This window comes from Podarcis cretensis (genome assembly GCF_951804945.1).
Source record: "Podarcis cretensis genome assembly, chromosome: 9".
In the NCBI taxonomy this organism is placed as follows: domain Eukaryota; kingdom Metazoa; phylum Chordata; class Lepidosauria; order Squamata; family Lacertidae; genus Podarcis; species Podarcis cretensis.
In genome coordinates this window covers 76,061,583-76,086,086 of record NC_137178.1, presented here as the reverse complement: position 1 = coordinate 76,086,086, position 24,504 = coordinate 76,061,583, and the positions used below count along the sequence as shown (strand labels likewise).

Sequence of the window (24,504 nt, the reverse complement as noted above, 5' to 3'; positions counted from 1 at the left end):
CTGACACCTTCCTGTCTTCCTCTCCACCCAGAGGGCCAAGGGATAACAGATCCCTCTTCCTAGAGGTACAGTGATTACTAGCAGAGGTCTTCAAATCATACCATGGGCTGAAGCATAGCTGTCAACGTTTCCCATTTTTAAAGGGAAATTTCCTTACAGTGGTGCCTCGCAAGACGAAAATAATCCATTCCGTGAGTCTCTTCGTCTAGCGGTTTTTTCGTCTTGCGAAGCAAGCCCATTGACGGATTAGCGGATTAGCGCTATTAGCGGCTTAGCGGCTTATCGGCTTAGAAAAAGGGGTGGGGGAGGGGAAAAAAACTGCAGGAATTCACAATACATTTTTGTCTTGCGAAGCAAGCCCATAGGAAATTCATTTTGCGAAGCACCTCCAAAACGGAAAACCCTTTCGTCTAGCGGGTTTTCCGTCTTGCGAGGTGTTCGTCTTGCGGGGCACCACTGTATTCCGAACAGGATTCCTTGCAAGAAAAGGGAAAAGTTGATAGCTATGGGTTGAAGGTTGCCAACCCCTATTAAGGACTCTGCTTGAATGAACTATGGGCAATTTGTATTTATTAAATTTATGTACCACCCTTCATCTGAGGATCACAGGGCCGTTTACAACATAAACACACAAAAATGCTTAACAAGATACTTCTACCACTACGAAAAATAGTCTTACTTTGGAGTCTGATGCACTTCTGACCACCAGCTACAGTTAGTATAATTAACAAGTAGTAAGATTTGACACCACAGGAGGACTAAAGAAGGATGTGTAGGTATCATGGACTGAACGAGATCATTTAAGCTTTTAAGGGTGTAGAAATCACCATCTGACTCATCTCCTGTAAAGAGCTTAGTGGCTGCAGCTGTGATTCTTCTGAACATTCCTAAAACAGTGAAAACGGTTTTTAAAAACCCAAACAAAATTAGAAATAGCACATTGTAACAGAGATCCATTTGACAACTCATGGTTTAGGCTACTAAAATATTTAATTCTTATCAATCTGAATTTTAAATATTTCTTAGTTAATGAAGTTTCTAAGTATCATGCTTCCAGAAAAAAAAAAAACTTTTAAAAGTACTCCTAGGATCTTTTTTTGACTGATTTTTAGCAGTGCATTTCACTGAAATTAGTCATACCCTATCCTGGCCAAATGCAAAGCTCTCCAAATATCAATGAGTATTTTCTTCAAAACATGATCAGTGGAAAACAATGAGGCCCAGATACAGATACAAGACTACCCTTTGTTAAGGGACATGGCTGCATAATTGTGTGCCCCCCCCTTCTGGCATAAACCTCTCCAAGGAGAACTCAGAGATTGCCCTAAACTGAAACCTTCCTCAACTGTGATACACACACTGCAGTTAGACTTGAAAGAAGGCCCTTACTGGTACTAACAGGGATGCTGTGTATCAGAGGGCCCATTGGGTGCACCAACCTATGGGTTGCAGAGTCCCCCACCCCAACAGCGCTAGTTCATTTCATAGAATAACAGAATAAGAGTGGGGGGTCGGGTCGTCTAGTCCAACTTCCTGAAATCTTTTTCTCCAACGTGGGGCTTGAACTCAGGACCCTGAGATTAAGAGTCTCATATTCTACCAACTAAGCTATCTCTCTCTCTCTCAATTTGACAGGTTTTGAACTCTAATTTTCTCAGGGGAACTACCTTAATCAAACAGTACCATTTAAAAAACAAGTTTTTAAATTCAGGTACAACGGAAACAGAACTGTTCAATGGGATTCATTCCAAAATACAGTGGTACCTCTGGTTGTGAACAGGATCCATTCCTGAGGTCCAGCTGGATCCCTGGGTTTTCGCAACCTGAGGATCACTGTTCTGCGCATGCGTGCAGTGGTAGACCACTTCTGCGCATGCGCGTGGGGCAAAACCCGGTCAAATACTTCCGGGTTTGCCGCTTTCGCAACCTGAAGTTTAGGTTACCTGAAGGTAACATAACCCGAGGTGCTACTGTAAATCCAAAGTAAAGCCATTACAGTAGTACCTCTGGTTACATATGCTTCAGGTTACAGACTCCGCTAACCCAGAAATAGTGCTTCAGGTTAAGAACTTTGCTTAAGGATGAGAACAGAAATCATGCTCTGGCGGCACAGCGGCAGCGGGAGGCCCCATTAGCTAAAATGATGCTTCAGGTTAACAGTTTCAGGTTAAGTATAGACCTCCGGAACGAATTAAGTACTTAACCCAAGGTACCACTGTATTTTAATGGCTGACACAATAATGTAAGACAACACATTATCTGAAGGGCAATACCTGATTTGAAGGTATGAATTAAGCACATAAGCAATGTGCCCAACTCTTGGCAATAGAATGTGTGCTGCTGTTCATTCATATCCACGTTCAAGTGTTTGGTAGTGATATCTTCCAGGAGGATCCCCACTAACTGCAACAAGAACCTAGGGAGAGGGAGTTTTACAAAGCATCATGTAATTCCCCAAGTAAAGAACAAAATAGGGTTAAGATCTATTTGTCAACACAGCCCTGGAGAGGAAAAAGAATCCCATAAGCTCACACACAAATGTATGGACACAATAAATAAATAACTTATATTTGCCCGTAGTAAGATTTCATTGTTGGGTTACTATAAAATTCTAGGATGTCTCAGGTCTCCTTTTCTAATAAATACACACTTTATCCCAGTATGTATTATAAGGAAATTGTACAACAACAAAAAATGACTAACCTAGAAAATGTCTCTTCAGGCAGATATTTATCTTGCTCTTCCAGTGTTTGTTCGTGAGTTGAGGTAAGAATGGTTTCACCATTTCGTAGTCTGTTAATTGTTTTGCAGGAGATTAAATATGGTGAGAAGGAGAGCTCTTGAATACGAGAAAGAACAATGTCTTCTGTCGACTGTGAAATCAAAACGCGAAGAATGGCAAGAATGCCAGATATCCATAATTGCACAGTGCTCACGGAGGCCTACCAATGAGAGAAAAACCCCAAAAGAAGGAAAGCGATGAAGGAAGACGACAACACCAGGGCCTGCCCAAACTGAACTGCCTCCCTTCCCCTCCAAGGGCCAACATTTTTTATTTATTTTAGTATTTTTAAATTGTAAACTGCCTTGGCAGAAAGGTAAATGCAATCAATCAACAAATTGTACGTAAAGTTGAAAATACTGATGGGGGCAGGAGTGTATGATTCCTCCTTCCATTATTTTTTTACCAGATTGCTTTAGCTTTCTGTGATTTTCCACTCACATCTTGCCAAGTAAAAAATGATGCTTACCAATGTACTGGGAGTCACAAACATGCTCCTTAAAAGCATGTCCACTGGTCGGAGGGCTGATGGTGCCAGAATTTCAAATAAAGTGTTCAATACACCCAGAGCTTCGTGAGAATCTATATGCATCTATTTAAAAAAAACAAACATAAATTCCATTTTTTGTCACCACCAACATTATTATGTTTAATTGTTTTTAATGATAGTTCCCCCCATTTTTAGCTTTTTTCTAATAATGATGATGATAATGTCAAAAATCTACAAAGTCAGTTAAATAACAATAATAAAAATAAATAAATGCTGAACTCATTTTTTTCATTTCTGAGAGCAACCTAATCAGACAGAATTCTAATGCTTAGTCTTTCTAACACAAATCTCAGCATGGCATTAAAGCATTCCATGAATGCACATTCAACTTTTTCACAAAGAAATATAAAGAGCTGGGAGCATCAGCAAGGCAGGCCTATGATGCATACAATCTTGATATGAAATTTACCTGACTTTATGAAGTTACTGATTTACACTTGCCACATACAGGCAGCTACCATTTGGCACACGTCCCAAGTGATGCACGACTGCTGACATGTGGGCCCCTTTTGGCGGAACGGGCTTATGCGGGACTGCAGACACAAACAATGACCCAGAACACAACCCCCGAGTAAAGGGGGAGTTCCCTGTATTTAAACATTTCACGCATTTGGAATTTTGAAGCCTTGTGGGTTTCTTGTAAACAATATTCAGAGTAGACTCACTGAAATCAGTGAACTTAAAGAGTTAGACATGACACTGATTTCAATGGGACTGCTCTGAGTTTGACTTAGTTGGATAACACCCCCTATATATCTAAAAGTCCTGTATGCCCTGGCTCTTGCTCAAAACACGACAACAGGGGCTCCTACTTGAAAGTAAGGAAGATATATTTATTGAAGTACAGACTCGGTGACAAGGCTAAAGTAGCCTCAAACCTGTGACTGGGTAATGGGAACTGGTGACGCTCACCAGGCTAGAAGCTGTCGGCAAAGTTCAAGGAATTCAAGATCAAAGCAAGAAAAGTTCAAAAGCATAAGGAAGCTTTGCCCAATGAGTTCTCACAGTCACCAGCAAAGCTTTTAAAGGCATGGCAGGGCAAGCTTATGCACAAGCCTCCCACGGCTTATTGGAATGCCAAACTTGCGGACATGCGCTGTGTTGGAGAGTGCGAGTCTGCTCCCACATGTGGAGCCACAGCTGCATCTTGAGCAACAAGCCTGCGCCCTCCCCATCTGACCCCAGGGGGACACCCATCACAGGAGAGATTGGGTGGCTGGAACTGCCACTTCCCCATCAAAAACTGCCAGATTGCCAGCCCACAAATGGGCACAAGCCTGACATCAACAAAGACAATACATAAAAACCAGCAGAGAGATATTTCATGATCCCAGGGTTATTTATTTATTTATTTGAACTTAATCTCTTAATTGACCTTAAGGTGGCTATCCTGGAACAAAGAAACTTCAAAAAGAGACTGCAGTAAAAACTGCTGGATTTTAATTCATCATAAGAAATTTGTTAGTCTTTAAGATGCTACAAGTTTGCCTGTTGTTTCAGTTGCAGCACACTTAACAAGCCTACTGGAAGTTGAAACACCACATATTGCAAACAAACAGTGGAACATATAAACATACAGTGGTGCCTCGCAAGACGAAAATAATCCATTCCGCGAGTCTCTTCGTCTAGCGGTTTTTTCGTCTTGCGAAGCATCCCTATTAGCAGCTTAGCGGATTAGCGCTATTAGCGGCTTAGCGGCTATTAGCAGCTAAGCGGCTAAGCGGCTATTAGCGGCTTAGCAGCTTAGAAAAAGGGGGGGGGAGGGAAAAAACTCGCAAGACTCACAAGACATTTTCGTCTTGCAAAGCAAGCCCATAGGGAAATTCATCTTGCGAAGCGCCTCGAAAAACGGAAAACCCTTTCGTCTAGCGGGTTTTTCGTCTTGCGAGGCATTCGTCTTGCGGGGCACCACTGTATCTTAGTTTAGGTAACTGATAGTTTTAACCTGCTGTTTTGCCAACATTGGGAGAATGATGTCTGCTATCTGTCGGGATAATCTTTTCCATTTGTCCTCATTCTCTCTGTGACACTGCTGCAATACTAGGATGAACATCTCCAGCACCTGAAGATAAATAAAAATCTCAGAACATGCCACATTCCTTTATATCATTAGAAAACTATTCCTTTCAGTTCTCTTTACCTGCTTGTCTAACAGAAATTTCCCATGTTCTTTTCTCCCCAAGATGCAATATAAATTTCTTCAGGTCATTACACAGAGTGTTTCTGTGTCAGCCTCAGCCAACACATAGCAAAAAGAGAGAGAAATAGAAAGGGAGAACCCAACCCATGGCTGCTTTTTTCATAGTGGTCCCCATGTTTCCTATAATGCATTGTAATGTATAAGGCAGCTCCCACTTGTGTGCACTCAAGACACACATGGTGCCAATCAATCAATAAACAAAAATACAAATAAGTAACAAAAATATAAACAAACCGAAAAATATAAATATATATAAACAAAAGTAAACAAATATATAAACAAATAAAGAAACAAAATATATAAAGAAACAAAATATAAAATAAATAAACAAAATTATAAAGAAACAAACAAAAAAATAAAATACAAAACAAGCACTCCTCAAGCATTCAGTGACTGACTATAATTAATTTTGCTATTTTAATACTGATCCTCTTTCAGTAGTTTGCATTAAATATGAAATATTATGATATTTTATTCAAACTGTTTTTTATTGATGTTATTGATTCTTAAGTTACCTTGAAACCCTTACAAGCAAGAGGCAGATAAAAGTATTTCAAACGAAGAAGAGAAAATATAGAAACGTATTAGAATTTTTTCCCTACAGAAAAAACATACAGGGTACTGGAAGACTGTCACAGAAAGGAACATAACATGGAATTCAAGACCTTCAACCCAAACTATTCTAAATAAAAATGGACATAGTAACTAGCCTACACAATTTACCTGATGGTACTGGATAAGCCTCAACAACATTGAGACAACCACTTCTTTTTGTGTCTCCAGTTCTTTCCCAGCATCTGCTTTGTTTGCTCCTCTTAATATAAACAGATCATGAACAATGGGCTGCAGAGCAGGTATTGCTACAAAAGAAGGTACAATATTAATTTTAAATTAAAATGTAACAGAACTAAAACATATAAACTCTTAACTATAGACATTCTGCTGTCAAACCTTAGGACTAACGTATCTTTAATGTGTGTTTTTTTATGACACTTGTATTTTAAGGCCAGGAGTAGGGGGAAGGATTCAGAAGCCAAGCCTTTTATCTCTGCTTAGTGCAAGAAACAAAAGTTTACGGTTAAGATGATCTAGCTCTTGTAAATAAAGAATAACCACACGCCCAGATGGCAAAGAACCTAGCTAACACAGTTACAGTGACAAAAATATTCTTCCCAATAGAAGAGAATAGGTCAACAATTGGTAGTGAAAAGTTTCTGGCATAAAGTCCCTTATTAAAAGGAGGAAAAGGCAGGATGTAAAGAAAGCACATAAACGCTCCTGCAAATTTTTATAATGATTGGAATAATTCTCAAATCCAGTGCCACAAAACCCTTACAACTTTTTAGCACTTGATGTACCAAACATAAGTTTTGCAACTTTTCTCTTTAATTACCATGTGTAACGGCTTTCCTTCCACTGGCCATTATCCCATCACATAGCTGAATAATTTTAGGAATTCCAATTATCTGTTTGGAGTGGTAGCGCTCATAAGACAACAACACCAGGAAGAAAAAGATACTAGGAATAATTGCTTCTGATTCCCTAGAGAGAGAGAAAGGAAGAGAAATATTTTAAGATACTTTTGAAACTTCCAGAAGGAGGACCACTCAGTTTTGGAGGCTCAAAGACCTGAGAACTAGATTCAGCTAATGACAAAATAATCTTAAGCCTAATAACTCTATAATTTAAATATTCCTAAATGCAGAGCAGTGAGAGAAGATCATCCCTATGATCTAATTTCTTTCTTGCTTGTGGGAGGATGACATCCCATTTTAAAAAACGAAAAAGACAACCACTGTTTTTGTGTCATTTCGATGCCATTTTCCTCTCCCATTGCATGATCTCAGCCAGTTATGGATCATACATTGCGATAACATGATGATACATACCCAAATCTGATGACATGTCAGCACCACTGAAAGCAAATTAAGTGGTATTACCCTTACTTGGATGGGGAGGGGATCTGCGCCTATGCTCCCCATTTAGTGACACAACTGCTATGGTGCAGAAAGGGGGGGGGAGGTCTTGGCAATAGTAATAATAATCATAATTTATTATTTATACCCCGCCAATCTGGCTGGGTTTCCCCAGCCACTCTGGGCGGCTTCCAACAGAACATTAAAATACAATAACCTATTAAACATTAAAAGCTTCCCTAAACAGGGCTGCCTTCAGATGTCTTCTAACAGGGATGTAATTTCCCATCTACCCCCAATTGCCACGAGGAAGCAATTTTTGGAAAAATGAAAATCATTTAAAAATTGGACCTGCATTCAAATTTTTATACATATAATTCCGCAGGCCTGTATGAGACTTGATTTATACCTGAACTGTCCCACTTCAATGTATTCAAACTGCTTTAGCACAAATCCAATGAAAACCTGCAAACAAACAAACAAAAATCTGCATTAACTTATGCCCCACCAAAAGTTTAACAAGTCAAAACACTTAATGTGCATTGGGATTAAACACCTGATCAGGCTTTTTAAAACAACCACTTGCTGTTCATATGACTCCATATACTGTACATATTATTGCACAAATACAATTTACATGGGGCTTGTTCCTAGCGCGCACGCCCCCTCATCAGACTCGTGTGGCAGTGGTTGCACATTTTTTGGATGTGTGCAAAATGGTCACCGCCTGTATGCTAAAAAGAAAATGAACAATTCTTGTAGCGACCAATATTCCAGTTGCCAAATGTGTTTAAAAAATTACTATAAAGTTCCCTTTTCCTGCCAATGCCGTGGTCAGTTTCTCTGCACATCATCATGGTATGAAGACAGGGTCACTTCTGACACCACTTAGGGGAAGAAGCTTCCTGGTTTCCTAGTCCAGAATTGGCAATAAAACAGTTTCCTCCATTAGAAGTATACAAGGTCAGGAGTGGGGGTGGGAAGGGAGAACGTAACCACAACCAAAGAAATCTGAGAAAACTAAGAACGAGCAATTGAAGTGGTAGGAACACGGCACCCCTGTTTGACCCTGCCTACTCCTTCCACACATGTGCCTATGATAACAGAGCAGCCAAAACACTTTTCGGGGAAGGAGACGGCCCTCTGGAGTAAGTAGGAAGGCAAATATTTCCCACTATTTCCAGGAGTACACAGGCCATTTTCTACATCCTGCAGGATCCTGAAGTTATTCAATGAATATGGCTTTGAGTAAAAGCTTCCACCATATTTACAGTATATCCAAAAGCACAGTCCGCAGCAATGCTTTATTTCAAAGGAGGTGAAGTGGCAGTCAGCCAAACCAAGAACGAGAGTAAATTATTAGGTTTTAGAAAATAAGGACATGATTTTTTTTCTTTAACACAAATTACATCTTCTCCACTGAAGTCATAAATCAAGCTTATTTGTCTATAATCATACATTATGTCAATATGAGTAAGAACACAAATGGCCACTCCTCTTTAATCAGTTCCACATAAGTGAAACTGAAGGACTTACCTGATCGGAGTCTAGAAGACAATAGTTAACCCGTAGCTGAACCAGTTGTGCAAGAAGATCCAAAACTTGCCTCTGCAGCTGTACAGATGTTGTTGTGGTATACTGTTTTAATGCTTTGATGACAAGGGGCTCAAACAAACGAATGTGATTATGAATAATATTCTACGAAAAGGGGGAAATGCAGGAATTAAATTGGATTCCAGTGTGAAAATATTGCATTTAATTGTCAACCTAAAGTGACAAAAGGTTTCCTGTCATGATCACAGGCCCAGTTCCAATAATTCCAATAAATCTGTTTTGAGAAAAGCTGGCACAGGGTTTAGAAACACTTAGGTCAAACTAGAAACACTTTTAGAAACACTTAGGTCAAACTAGAATGGAAAATGTCAACCTCATTTCTCTATAGGCAAGACTTCCATGATTTTTGAATAAAGCAGGGACTGCTGTGGTTCACAGGTTTGCAATGCAAAATATTCCCCCCTCAATTGAGCTCTAATAATGAAAGTGAGCCCTTCTTGGGGTGGAAGGCGGGAGGTAAAGCATTCTGTGCCTGTGGCAAAGGAAACCACAGCAAACTGAAGGTTTATCTCCTCTGATCTACATGCCTCTGTATCAGTGAATGGGGCAGACCTGCATTTAAAGAGAAAGGTCAGCTGCTGTCACAGAAAATTTCTGTCTTTATACTTGCATTTATGTAACTAATTCTGTTGCTTTCAGCTAAAACATGATAAAAACCCATGTAACAGTGACAACAACAACAATCAATACCATAATGAATAAAATGCAACAAGCAACAGTTTTAGAAATGTATTTCTGCTCGTACCTTGTCAGCACGATTCTTCACTGCACTTGACATGCCAGCTTTTAGCTGGGTAGAAACTTTCTGCAATATATCAAACCACCTATAGAAAACAAAAATTAATACTTACCATTACTGCACATTTATTATAGAATATCTATATTGTTGCAGAGAGTAGTGGAAACCACCCTGTGATCTTTGGAGGAAGGTAGGTATATTATTATTATTATTATTATTATTATTATTATTATTATTATTATTATTTAATTTCAAGAAGGCCTGTGGGTTAGGCTGCAGTGGTTTATAGTGCAACACGAGAGGAGTACCACAAGTGCAGTAAATACACAAATAATTTAACAGGTGACCTGCTTGGGCTTGGCTTCTGAATCCTTCCTCCTGCTCCTGACCTTAAAATATCAGCTTTATCTATGGGTGTCATAAAAAAATGAATTTCTGTTTTCAGAGGGCTCCAAGCTGGTGTGGTCTAGTTTCAACTTTAAGAAGTAAATCTGAACTCCTGTTGCTGAATCTATGAACCCATGGAAAGAAGAGTAGAGACTGCATCCTCAGAATCTTGGCAGCGCAGCACATGTATGAGCTTCCTTGCATGCCCACGTGTTGGCTAATGTGAATGGCTTTAACTTCCTGGGCTGCAAGACTTCTGAACTTAGGCAAGCCCAAGAGGCCTGGTGGTTTAGGCCACAGTGCCACTGACATCCCTTACATGGCAATAAGTCCTACTGAAGAGGTCGTACTTCTGAGTAGGTAACCACAAGATTGCACTGTAACAGTCATCCTATTCACAATTATCTGGAAGTGAGCTCCACTGAACACAGGGGCACTTATTTTTTAGTATGCATACATAGGACTGCAGTAAAATGTGTATTATATCCTGCTTCTCTTCATCTATGCATTACAAGGGCTGTGTGTGTGTGTGTGTGTGTGTGTGTGTGTGTGTGCGTGTGTGTGTGTATAGATAGATATAATGTAAATAAAGGAATATGATTGAAATAAAAGGATAAAAGTTACTCTTACCCAGAAGTATCATGTTCTTGTTCAGCCTGCATCATATTCCTTAAGCTTGCGTCCGCAAGTGCCTGTGTAAAATGTGTGTAAGGAGCCATGAAGCAATAATGATAAAGTCCCGGCCTCAAGTTTGAAGAGCCTAGGCGCTGGGCTTTGCCTTGGGATCTGCTAGGATTTGAAGACAAGCAATCGTATTGTGATGCCAAGTTGGTGCCAAACAATGTCTTTAGCAACTAGGGGGAAATGGGAAAACAAGTCTGAAATTAGGCAAATTCAGACAAGGTTAAGAATGTTGAAAGAAAACAATCTTTTTTTCTTTTTACCTGTTGCACACATACAGTTGCCATCATTGGTTCTCTGTTGAAACAGGATTTCAGATAACCCAAAATTTCTTCAACATACTATAAACAGAGAAATTTCAAAAAGTTGCAGTTTAGCCAGACTTTATTTATAAAGATACTGCTACACACACACACACACACACACACACACACACATCACATGATGTGAGGAGCTTGTTATTGTCACATCAATTTTATTATACTGAACTATTAAATTAAGGAACAGGAGGGGAACAGAAAACAAAGAATAAATATTGTTATCAATGATAATAGTGACATAGCTCCCAGAGTATTTCTTTACATGGGCGTTTGTAAAGTAATTGTAATTCTGTAATGTTACCTCAGCAAGTAGATCAGTGAAAACACTCGTAAATAGTCCTTCAAAATTGTGTATTTTAAACATTTCATTGTGATGGCATATACTGAGTGAAGCATACCTAAAATCTAAGGATATCTGTAAGGACAGTGGTAGAATATCTGCTTTGTATATAGAAGGGGCCCTAGTCTATCCCCTGGTAGGGGATAGGAGAAACCCCTGTCTGAAATCCTGGAGAGCTACTAGTCACTGCAGACAGTACTGAGGTAGATGGATCAATTGTGTGACTCAATATAAAGCAGGGAACCTTTTGGGCCAACGGGCCAGATTGTCATCTGTCCCCACCCCTGCAGGCCAGCTTCCCTGTCCAGTAGCCACCCAGCTATCTCACCCAGCTGTCAAAATCCCTTGCCCTGTACTTCCTAAGCACAAAGCGCTGGGTGTAGGGCTGGCAAAGGTGCTCTCTGCAGGGAATGACTGCATGATCAGGTTCCCAATGGGGAAGCGCAGTCTCACAACCCATTCAGGAGGGTTAAAGGCAACATTCGTCAGCTGATGGGCATGGACTTCAACTTTAGAAGAGTGACTTTAGAAGAGTGACTAGTGGGGTGCCACAGGGTTCTGTCTTGGGCCCGGTCTTATTCAACATCTTTATCAATGACTTGGATGATGGACTCAAGGGCATCCTGATCAAATTTGCAGATGTCACCAAACTGGGGTGGGGGTGGGGGTGGCTAACACCCCAGAGGACAGGATCACACTTCAAAACAACCTTGACAGATTAGAGAACTGGGCCAAAACAAACAAGATGAATTTTAACAGGAAGAAATGTAAAGTACTGCACTTGGGCAAAAAAAATGAGAGGCACAAATACAAGATGGCTGACACCTGGCTTGAGAGCAGTACATGTGAAAAGGATCTAGGAGTCTTGGTTGACCACAAACTTGACATGAGCCAATAGTGTGACGCGGCAGCTAAAAAAGCCAATGCAATTCTGCGCTGCATCAATAGTATAGCATCTAGATCAAGGGAAGTAATAGTGCCACTGTATTCTGCTCTGGTCAGACCTCACCTGGAGTACTGTGTCCAGTTCTGGGCACCACAGTTCAAGAAGGACACTGACAAACTGGAACGTGTCCAGAGGAGGGCAACCAAAATGGTCAAAGGCCTGGAAACGATGCCTTATGAGGAACGGCTAAGGGAGCTGGGCATGTTTAGCTTGGAGAAGAGGAGGTTAAGGGGTGATATGATAGCCATGTTCAAATATATAAAAGGATGTCACATAGAGGAGGGAGAAAGGTTGTTTTCTGCTGCTCCAGAGAAGCGGACACGGAGCAATGGATCCAAACTACAAGAAAGAAGATTCCACCTAAACATTAGGAAGAACTTCCTGACAGTAAGAGCTGTTCGACAGTGGAATTTGCTGCCAAGGAGTGTGGTGGAGTCTCCTTCTTTGGAGGTCTTTAAGCAGAGGCTTGACAACCATATGTCAGGAGTGCTCTGATGGTGTTTCCTGCTTGGCAGGGGGTTGGACTCGATGGCCCTTGTGGTCTCTTCCAGCTCTATGATTCTATGATTCTGCTTTCTGCAGGGACTGGCCGTGTGATCCAAGTTCCCCATGAGGAATGCAGTTGTGCAGCCAATCCATCTGTGTCTCTACTTGCCCCACAACAGATGCCACACACGGGCCAAATTGTGAGCCATGGCTTGTTAAATTTGGGCCCCGGGCCAGAGATTCTCTACCCCTGGTATAAAAGCTGCTTCCTTTGTTCCTATGATTCAGAAATGGAAAGCAGTGCTATTTTCATTTGCACCGCTACTCTAATAGCACCTCTCCTACTGCTCTGGAGACTGCTAAGGAACCTCTCCAGAGTTTCAAGGATGGCTTATCATGCAACACACAAGGGCTGTGTCTGGAAACAAGGGAAACATTGATCCCCAAATAGAATAGGCAGATCCAACAATGAACAAATCATAGCTTTGTTTACATATACTTAAGTTCATCTGACATCATTGTGGTGTACGTGTGCACACAAACACACTCCTAGATTCTGTCAAAAATCATGGCCCATTGAACTACCTGACAAGCTTTGCATGTACACTGAGACTTCTGACTCATTTCATTCTTATAAGAGTCTGATAGGCTGCTTGTTAAGCCACTTTTGGGGATTTGAAAGTAGAAAGAAATGTAAAAAAAATCTTGGCATGGACGGAAGAGGTTGAAGGGGTTCTCAGGATAGGAGTCCAAATCTTTAAAGCCAACTTCTGGTACCAACCAATAGAGGCAGGAATTATTTAACAAAATATACCATCATATCCAGTCTGAGGATAACTTGTAAAATGATTAAGACTTGTTTCTCTAGTTGATGTAGTGACACAGTCATTAAAAAGCATTACAAGTAATTATTAACCCACTTTTCCAACATCTTGAAGAGTGGCAAGCTCTAAAATCTGAGAGAGGACATCCAAAGCAGACCGGAGAAATCCACCAAACTTTTCGTTGCTGTTCTGGAGATCCAGTGTAACCTTATCCACCGATACAAAATAATAATAATAATAAATTAAGAGCATAATAACCATTTAGCAAGCTTGTAAAACTCTGCAACCAGCTATCTGATAATACACCCCATCAAACTACTTATCAACAGACTAATAGGCAGGCATAGGATTGCTATCAAAAACAAAACCTACTAAAAAAATAATTTAGGAACTGAAGCATTTCCACGCAGAAAGAAAAAGGAGTGGGAAATCCTTATTTGCTTAATTTCACTGCATTTGTCTATGTTAAAGAAATAGAAACAAAGCTAGAAAAGTTGGAATGGATGGATGGAGGAGCTTCAGAACCTGGAAAACCATGGTCCTGAAAGCTAAGCAGGAAAAGGTTTGGAAATAAGGCTGTGCTTCATTTAATTTTGTGGATTAAATTTAATATGCTTCATTTAGGTATTCTGTATGTTGTTTTTATGCAGCAAGTGGGCTCAAGAAATCAAACAAAAAATACGCTTCTCTAATGCTTGCTGCTAAGCTATGACTTGGAACCCTAAGAAAATATAATTTACAATATGAATTAACTCAGTAACATCAGAGCATGCAGACACACTATGTTTGGAAGATAGATTTAAGTGCAGGAGGAGATAGTACCTTATAGTTAGCATGGGTAGCTTTCAAAACATCATACAGCTTGAGATATGAAGGGAGGTGATAGAAGTTACCCAGTGTTGACGATTTGCTTGTTGGAACAGGACCCGAAGCATCAGTTTGCCTGGGAGCTTGTTAATGAAAAAAATATATATTTCTATTAGTGTCAAACTCTTAGAACTGACCTCCAGAGATGACGGCGATTCTCTGTGTAATCACTTTGTGGATTAAATATATATGCACTTCAAATATCTAAAGGGCTGTTCCATGGAAGATGGAGCAAGCTGATTTCCTCCTGATCTGGAGAGCAGGACTGCAACAAATGACTTCAATTTACAATAAAGGAGATTCTGACTGAACCTTCTGACAGTAAGAGCTGTTTGTGCAACAGTCTCCCTCAGAAGGTGGTAGACTCTGGTGGCTTCTAAGCAGAGGTTGGATGGCCATCAGTCATGGATGCCTTAGTGGAGATTTCAGCACTGCAGGGGGTTGGACTAGATGGCATTTGGTGTCCCTTCCAACTTTACAATTCTATGATTCTAAGTGGGACTTGCATGCTCTTCACAGGACTGTTATGGGGGGGATTCCGTTCTTTAGTTCCCCCCTTAGTTGCACTTCTGCAAACCACAGGGTTCTTTCAAGTACAGATGGGGCCATTTTGGCTGTATTTGGCCCAGCAGTTGGAGAACTGAAATGATCATTACCCAACCCAGTTAACCCTTCCTTATCCCACCGAAATCTGAAACCGCTATGGGCATTGTAATGGTTGTAAGGGGGTTACTTGTGCATAAATTGCCTTCGGTTTAGTTTGATTGCTTGCCCAACCATGCTTAGGCTCACAGCTCGCCCTCCGTGACCTGCTAGTCACTGGCAGAATCCGTCAGTGGGCGTTTCTTGAATCTTTTCCAGCATAAAAGCTGTTTGACACCAAGTCTCCGCCTATGTTCCCTGCGCGGAACTCGTCTGCGCAAGTAAGGGGAAGGCTGGGGCGTGCCAGCGCTCTCTCCACTAGCTTCTGGTGAAGGGTCTCGGAGCCCTGTGGCCAATTCCTCCATCTCCCTCTCTTCTCTACTGGTGTTACGCTGAATTCCTTCCCCCCTGCTGGTCCCCTCTCCGGCATCGCTCTGGAGCCCTGCCTCCGCCTCTCGCTCTGATGTCAGTTCCCTGATATGAATCTGTGATCAATTTTATTTTGCTTTTCCCTTTGCTCCTGTTTTTAAAGTATTATTAATTAAATCTGCATACTGCCCTTCACCCAAAGATCCCATGGCAGTTCACAACGGAAAAATAAAAACGAGAAAACAAAACACGTAATAAAATAAAAACAAAAAAATAACTCCCCCCTCACAGTAAGCATATTCTGTGCAAATGCAGACATCAAGCATGGAGAGATCCAACATGGTGTGAGCAGGGGTCCTTTTGTGTAAGGGGCTTCTCCTTCCTCTCTTTTGCACTCTGCAGACGCTTCTACACTCACCAAATTTCCGCAGGGGGTGGGGACTCCACAAGGCTGATCACTTACATCATAGGTTTTTTTTATAAAAAAAGAAACGATGGTTTAATGTGACTTGCAAACCTGGCCTTTATATTTAACCATCTTGACAATTGGAAATTGCAGAGTTTGGAGAAAATGAAGGATAACACTGGCTACACTACGCTCAGATTAAAGAAGTCTTTAAAAATGACAAAAAGTTAGGGTTCCAGGTGGAGAAATCGAAGTTGGAAACAGAACTGTTAGAGCCTAAGACTAAGGTACTTTCAAGAATGTATAACTTGCTGTTAAAATGGAATACACAAGATGAAATGGTTAAATCGGCTATGATAAAGTGGGCACAGGACATTGGGCACAACATTATGTTTGAGGACTGGGAAAGGTTGTGGACCATTGGGTTGAACTTCACTGCATGTAATGCTTTGAAGGAAAATGTAATGAAAATGATATATAGATAGTACATGACCCCAGTTAAACTTGCCAAAATATACCATTTGTCTGATAATAAATGTTGGAAATGTAAAGAAAATGAAGGAACATTCTTTCACCTCTGGTGGACTTGCCCTAGAGTGAAGGCTTTCTGGGAAATGATATATAATGAGCTGAAAAAGGTATTTAAGTATACCTTCACTAAGAAACCAGAGGCCTTCCTTTTGGGTATTGTTGGCCAAGGGGTACTAAAGAAGGATCGAACATTTTTTATGTATGCAACAACAGCAGCAAGGATACTTATCGCTAAGCACTGGAAAACCCAAGATCTACCCACACTGGAAGAGTGGCAGATGCAGCTGATAGACTATATGGAACTAGCCGAGATGACCGGCAGAATCCGAGACCTGGGAGAAGAGAAGGTTGAAGAAGACTGGAAGAAATTTAAGATTTATTTTAAAAAGCATTGTAATTTGGTTGAATGTTAAGAAGGATGCTAGATCATAAATAATTGAGCACCACTAAACTAGATGGAATTAGGATGACAAGTGAGATTGAGGAAAAAACATAAACCTTTGGGAGGATTATTAGATTATATTTTAAATGAATGGGATATAAGAATGTAAACAAGATGATAAATTGCGGGTAAGAATTGACAATGATGCAAGTGGGAGCGGGAGACCTGAGGGAGTCCAATGAAGCTAAGAAAATATGTTATGATATATGTTTCATTGTTTTTTATTTCTGCATTTATGTTTAAAAATTTTAATAAATATATATAAATATATATATATATATTTAACCATCTTATGCCTGCTAGGGACGCAGGTGGCGCAGGGACGCAGGTGGCGCAGGGATGCAGGTGGCGCTGTGGGTTAAAGCCTCACGCCTAGGGCTTGCCGATCGAAAGGTCGGCGGTTCGAATCCCTGCGGCGGGGTGCGCTCCCGCTGCTCGGTCCCAGCGCCTGCCAACCTAGCAGTTCGAAAGCACCTCCGGGTGCAAGTAGATAAATAGGGACCGCTTACCAGCGGGAAGGTAAACGGCGTTTCCGTGTGCGGCTCTGGCTCTGGCCAGAGCAGCGATGTCACGCTGGCCACGTGACCCGGAAGTGTCTCCGGACAGCGCTGGCCCCTGGCCTCTTAAGTGAGATGGGCGCACAATCCCAGAGTCTGTCAAGACTGGCCTGTACGGGCAGGGGTACCTTTACCTTTACCTTTATGCCTGCTATGAAAAATCTAATAAATGAGCCAGCTTCATGTGTACCCATTATTCTGACTATAAAACAATTACATGATTAGAAAGAAACAGCTTTGTCAGAAAACTCAACAAAAAGATACAGAGTTTCCAAATATTGTACTATATAAGCAGAAATAGGACAGTTGGGGGGGGGGAGAGAAACTGAACTGGAAAATACAAAAATTTTAATATGCTATTCAATGCGTAGCTTGACAGACTCATCCTACCTACCTGGGCTGTTTTCACTACTCTTTTTAGGGCTCATTGGTACAGATGTCTGTTCAACAACATCTTTCTCTTTTCCCTTGCGCCGAATTGGACTCAGAGAAGGTGGATTTGTTAAAGATGGTAAAGTTGCCTATAAAAAAGTATCGGTAAAAAACAACAACACACAACTATGCTTAGTAAAAAAAAAAAATCAACTATGTTCCCAAAGAGCACCATGCACATTAACAAAATGCTGCAGGAAAAGAAGGAACATGCCAATCTGTAATCTTCTTAGCATTAACCATTTTAGCATATAAATGGCATAAACTGCAAATCATTACATTTCAGATAAGTGTTTAAAAAACTTTAGTGCCTAATTCTATCAAATTCTTTTATAAAGAACAGGTGAAACTCTTTCTGCATCTAACTGAACTATTTATTTTAATTATGAAAAAAACCATAAACAATAGTAGTGTTTAACTGAGACAATAGTAGTGTAATACCTTTAACTGAGAGCAACTACAGTGCCATAAAAAGCAACATCTGCTTATCTGATGGGACTTTTCCTTACTCTCTCCCCACTCCCAGCCCTCCAAATTTGGCTCTGGATGGCCGAGTGACAACACTGGAGTTTATTTAATTGCACTACTTTGTGACATTTCAGTTATTCCTAACGAAATGGGGAAAGCATATACTACTATTGCTGCTTAAGTATTTAGCAATATCACTAAAAAAACAAAGCCATACCTTTATTGTTGAGCCAGGAACAACATCGTCCATTACATGAGCACAAATATTAATGACCTTCAGTAAATGGGAAAAAATTTGCTCCACCAAAATGACAAGAGTTCTGTCTGCTAGAGCTGGCCAAGGCTCCTCCTGTTTAGCACCACCAGCGTTTGAATCCTCTTCAGTAGTCCAGGGGTTTTTCAAAGATTTTGAAGCACTAGCTGAAATCACAACAAGCAGCAAATTCCTTAAGTTAATTATATATTAAAGAAGTCTTGAATATGTATTAGGTAAATGTTCCTTACCAGAGTTCACTATGTATCTATCACACATGTGTGTGTATAAAACACATGGCTGATAAATGAGTAAGCCTTCCTCTTTTTAGGGGAAGGAATGTAGCTTAGTGGTAGAACACATCACTGCATGCAGAAAGTTCTATGTTCAGTCACCAGATCTCCAGGTACAGCAGGGAGAGATCCTGACAGAAAGCCCTAGAGAGCTGCTGCCAGTCAGTGTAGACAATACTGAGTAAAATGGACCAATTGTCTGACTCAGTATAAGGCAGCTTCAAATCACAGATGAGTTAGATCTTATTATGTACCCCACTTGGCGTTTTAAGCAACAGCACACACAGGCCGGTGGGCACAAGAGGTGGGGTGGGAGCTAGGAACAAGGTATAAATAGTGCCATCTTCACATTTTAATATAGCTATTTTTCCCTACCAATGATCAATGAAATTAGGGCAGTGTCACCCAGGGCACTGCCCAAAGACCTCCACTGAAGCATATGTTGTAAAACGCAGGATGTTATCTGAATGCTTTATTTATTGAAGAAAGAAAATTAATATATATATGTTTAAAAAAACTTTTAATTGTGCTTGGAAATGGACCAGTAACTAGTATAACTAGTATAGAGAGCCAGTATAGAGAGCCAGTGTGGTGTAGTGGTTAAGAGCGATAGACTCGTAATCTGGGGGACCAGGTTCACGTATCCGCTCCTCCACATGCAGCTGCTGGGTGACCTTGGGCCAGTCACACTTCTCTCTGAAGTCTCTCAGCCCCACTCACCTCACAGAGTGTTTGTTGTGGGGGAGGAAGGGAAAGGAGAATGTTAGCCGCTTGGAGACTCCTTCAGGTAGTGATAAAGCGGGATATCAAATCCAAACTCTTCTATAAAAAGGGAATCCTGACAGTTAAGTCCAGTCGCGAACGAGGGAGCCGGCATTTGTCCACGGACAGTTTTTTCGGGTCATGTGGCCAGCAGGACTAAGCCTCTTCTGGCAAAACCAGAGCAGTGCACAGAAATGCCGTTTCCCTTCCTGCTGGAGTGGTACCTATTTATCTACTTGCGCTTTGACGTGCTTTCGAACTGCTATGTTGGCAAGAGCTGGGACCAAGCAATGGGAGCTCACCCCGTCGCGGGGACTCAAACCGCCGACCTTCTGATAGGCAAGCCCTAGGGCTCAGTGATTTAGACTACAGCGCCACCCATGTAACTAGTATATTCACTGCAAAAATTGAATGTTTTCTATATCTGGTCTCAAGTTATAATCACACTACTGTATTCTGCCAAACATTAGTTTCTGAACAGTCTTCAAGGCAGTTTCATACACGAAACATTGCAACAGCCCAAATAAGATGCCACCAGTGCATGGAAAAGGAAAGAATGAGAAGAGAGAACCTGAATGACAGCAGTAAGCTGTTGATTCAGATTAAATCATCATTGCTGAACTTTTTTCCTACCTGCAAGCAGATTTCCAGCCAATATTAAAGCATCTTGATGTGCAGAAAGATCTAGTGGGAACCAAGCGGATGAAAGCAGGGACAGAACCAAACCAGCCATACCAATAGTGCTACTCTTTTGAGAGTCTTCGGTAGTAGAACCCAGCAGAGTAAAACTGGAAGTTGAATTATGAACAGTCAGTTTCCACAAAAGGCAATATACACTATAATGCATAATAAAATATAATATAATATACAAAAGTTAGGACAAAAATGCAAATAAAATGTCCCTGCCTCACATCCTGGAATTTTAGCAAAAGTTTCCATAGTGGTCTGTAGTGTTCCCTGGCCTGAACCAATGCAACTACGGGTGCAACACAAGTTAGCTCGTGTAAAATTATGACGTAAACCTTCTAGCAACCTTATTCTTTAGCATTTGGGGAACTGAACTAAAGACTACAAAGGCTAAAGATGGAAATACCATATTTTTCGCCCTATAGGACGCACTTTTCCCCCTCCAAAAATGAAGGGGAAATATGTGTGCATCCTATGGGGCGAATGCAGGCTTTCGCTGAAGCCTGGAGAGCGAGAGGCGTTGGTGCGCACCGACCCCTCTCGCTCTCCAGGCTTCAGGAAAGCCCCACCGCCCGCCCCACAAGCTCGGGGGACAGCAGGGAGGCGGAAGGCCGCCATCCCGCTGTCCCCCGACCTGGTTTGGAGGCTGGTGGATGGCTTCCCCCTCCCCCAGCCCCGCAAGCTCCCAGAGCGATGACAAAGCTGCACGCAGCTTCCGCATGGCTCTGGGTCCTGTTCTGGGGGCTGGGGGAGGGGGAAGCTCAGGCTTCCCCCACCCCAGCCCCGCGCCGGGGGGGGGGGGGAATAAATTTTTTCCATTTATTCCACACACCCCCCCCCCAAAAAAAATCTAGGTGCGTCCTATGGGCCGGTGCGTCCTATAGGGCGAAAAATACAGTACACATCTCCAACTAAATCCAAGAAGTCCAATGGGGCCTGGTAGATAGCATGAAGTTCCAAGCAGGTTATGCTGCTATCTCTGTGTAGTTCCTTAGACCTTCATCTGGGGCTTCCAGGCAAGATCAACTACTCTGAAAAGCTGACATCAATCATTAAATAAACTGACTATTTTCCAAGGTTCCCACAGCAGCTTGTTCCAGAGGGAACCAACACATGCACACACAGAGGACTAGACTGTATCTGGAATTGCTATTCTTTTTTTTTTTTAAGATATTTATTAAAATTTTGCAATTTAATACAAAAAGAAAAACAACAGACAAAAAAGCAAAAATACACAGTTAAAACAAAACAAAACAAATATAATTCCCATTTCGTATTTCCATTACCTTATATCCCGGACCTCCTCTCACCTCCCCCTTTTGTATTCCAATTTAAATTCTTAATTCAGCAAATCCTTATTATAACTTAATATAACTTATTTTAGCTTGTTGTTCAACCTTTACATTACAGCTGGTAACCATTTAATTTCTGTCCAACATCATTCTAACATTCATTAATTTTGCAGTATTTCTGTAAATAGTCTTTAAACTTCTTCCAATCTTCTTCCGCCGCCTCTTTTCCCTGGTCTCGGATTCTGCCGGTCATTTCTGCCAGTCCCATATAATCGATCATCTTCATCTGCCATTCTTCCAGGGTGGGTAGATCTTGCGTCTTTCAATATTTTGCAATGAGTATGCTTGCTGCTGTTGTCGCATACATAAAGAAAGTTCTATCCTTCTTTGGCACCAATTGGCCAACCATGCCCAGAAGAAAGGCCTCTGGTTTCTTAGGGAAAGTATATTTAAATACCTTTTTCATTTCATTATAGATCATTTCCCAGAAAGCCTTAATCCTTGGGCACGTCCACCAAAGGTGAAAGAATGTACCTTCAGTCTCTTTACATTTCCAACATTTATTATCGGGCAAATGGTAAATTTTTGCAAGCTTGACTGGGGTCATGTACCACCTATAAATCATTTTCATAATATTTTCTCTCAAGGCATTACATGCCGTAAATTTCAAATCGGTGGCTGGAATTGCTATTCGAGTTTGCTGTCTGAGAGAGAGAGGCAAGAAGCAGCCCCCCACTCCTTCATCAGCCTACCTGGGACTGACTACAATTTGACTCCTCCACGTAAGAGTGTGGACCTGAAAGAGGGGAGAGAACCACAAAAGGAGGGATGGAGGGTGGGAAGGAAGGAATGTGGCTGTCGATATATCTGTATGCCAATCTAGAAGGCCCATTCATGGTATATTATCAACATTCTTGTCTCTGATTGGCACAGGATACATCCTCACAATGTGAGGTGCTGAAGCTAAGGTGATCTTTGGGAATATGTGAAAAATAGAAAGCATCTGTCTTAAACTGATGTGAGCACATTCTATAAAACCAAGGAAAATGTTCGAAGTGTGAAGGTCATCTGACTAAAATTTGTGAACAGGACAACTGAAGTTGTCCTCTTAAGTGTGGAGTAATCTGTAACAGGGTGGATAGATGCTGAGCCTCACAGGTGAGAGCAATACATGCTTTTATCCTCCTAGCAACGGTGAAGGAAGAGCCCCGCCCCCCTTGCCCAAGGTCACAAGGGGAAAAGAAATAAAAAAGGAGTTAATGAAAAGTAAGGACGCAGTCCTACTCTGGTATTTTTTAAGGACCCTCTTACACTCTGGCCTCTGCCAGTCCTTTTACAAAAGGGTACTGAGTTTTGGGGCAAAAATCAAGCAATATCTCTTAAATTGTTGGATAATTCTTTATAACACTGTTATTAATTAGCCTAGAAACCAGTAGTAAAGCTTATCACTGAAGTTTTGTTGTTGACGACAAAGAAAAATGAAAGTATTTACTATCAAATATTGGTAGCTTAAAAGCAATCTTCACTCTTGGATATCTAAATTTTGACTTTGAAACTTTAAAACATGGCACAGAAATTTAAGATGATGCAAACTTCTATTGGTGAAGTATTCATGGCAGAGGAAGGATCCACCATCAGCAAGTATAATCTCCATAAGGAAACAGGCACAGAGAAAGATACAGACTAGGGATGGGGAACTTCTTGTTCCCCTCTGGGTATTGTTGGACTACAACTCCCATAGTGACTGGGGTAGATATGAGTTCGAGACCAACATCTGGAGGGAGGGACACAGGCTCCCCATTCTTTGCACAGACATCAGTTATCTACTAAGAATTTTTTAAAGATTTTTTAAAAATTAAAATTAACATTTCTGATCCGCTCTCTCTAGCAGGTTTTCATGCCTTTGATGAGAGCAGTATGGAACTAAGTATCACACAAAAAGTAAGCTGTATAAAAAGTTAACTTCTGAAAAGAAAATTATTCCACCTTATACTCGAATACCACATATTCCTCTTCACTGGAAAAAGTTTTTGTTTCTCACACCTTTATACTTATTAAGTTAAACCATCTTTTAAAATTATCTGACTTTCTAGAACTCGATATGACAGCCTATCACACTAATTTTGAAATTTCATTCTCTTTAGGGTTCAATGGCAAATAAGCTAATAAGACCGTATGACGGGTCCTCTGTTTTTGTAAACATGAACTCTAGAGGAGGAAGAAACATACCTGCAGTGCCATCCTCCGCTCCAGGTGCAGACTGGAAATGATGTGGACAGAAGACACAAAGCTTCACAACAACCAAACTAAAATACCAAAACAGAAAATACATTTCTATCAATAACATGGGGAAATATGAAGCATGACGCAGCATTCCCACCCTTAGTCTCCATTATGGATGATTGAGATAGCAATGCTTTATACACAGAAGATGTAAAAATCATCTGAACATATTTAGAAAACCAGCTGGTAAACTTCCAGACAAACTCACTGTTAGAGATCTTGTTGATGATGTTGTCAAGGCATGGGAAACTGCAGAAATAACCCTAGAAAGGTTATTTTCCATTGTGACATCTGTTGGACTTGGTAGTATATTATATCCTCTGTATGTTCTAAAACAAAAGCAATAAATAAATAGGCGTTACTTTTTCCCTTTAAAAGTTGAATAGTACCTTGTTGAATGAGGGAGGAATTGAATATAATTTGTGATCTTCACCG

General features: G+C 40.9%; 1 protein-coding gene across 2 annotated transcripts in view; it reads right to left on the bottom strand.

Annotated features, from left to right (window-relative positions):
- HTT (huntingtin) overlaps window positions 1-24,504 on the bottom strand; it is a 107,023-nt gene that overhangs the window by 42,596 nt on the left and 39,923 nt on the right. For both annotated transcript variants that reach the window (XM_079991477.1, XM_079991478.1), the window contains 19 exons: window positions 24,278-24,398; window positions 24,016-24,092; window positions 20,441-20,595; window positions 18,717-18,919; window positions 17,994-18,120; window positions 14,608-14,735; window positions 13,882-13,992; window positions 11,133-11,210; window positions 10,819-11,042; window positions 9,808-9,886; window positions 8,985-9,146; window positions 7,858-7,913; window positions 6,926-7,074; window positions 6,256-6,392; window positions 5,278-5,394; window positions 3,252-3,374; window positions 2,704-2,942; window positions 2,274-2,416; window positions 680-887 (listed from right to left, as the gene is read on the bottom strand). In XM_079991477.1, coding sequence (XP_079847603.1) covers window positions 680-887; window positions 2,274-2,416; window positions 2,704-2,942; window positions 3,252-3,374; window positions 5,278-5,394; window positions 6,256-6,392; window positions 6,926-7,074; window positions 7,858-7,913; window positions 8,985-9,146; window positions 9,808-9,886; window positions 10,819-11,042; window positions 11,133-11,210; window positions 13,882-13,992; window positions 14,608-14,735; window positions 17,994-18,120; window positions 18,717-18,919; window positions 20,441-20,595; window positions 24,016-24,092; window positions 24,278-24,398 — 2,637 coding nt within the window. The remainder of the gene's footprint in view (window positions 1-679; window positions 888-2,273; window positions 2,417-2,703; window positions 2,943-3,251; window positions 3,375-5,277; window positions 5,395-6,255; window positions 6,393-6,925; window positions 7,075-7,857; window positions 7,914-8,984; window positions 9,147-9,807; window positions 9,887-10,818; window positions 11,043-11,132; window positions 11,211-13,881; window positions 13,993-14,607; window positions 14,736-17,993; window positions 18,121-18,716; window positions 18,920-20,440; window positions 20,596-24,015; window positions 24,093-24,277; window positions 24,399-24,504) is intronic.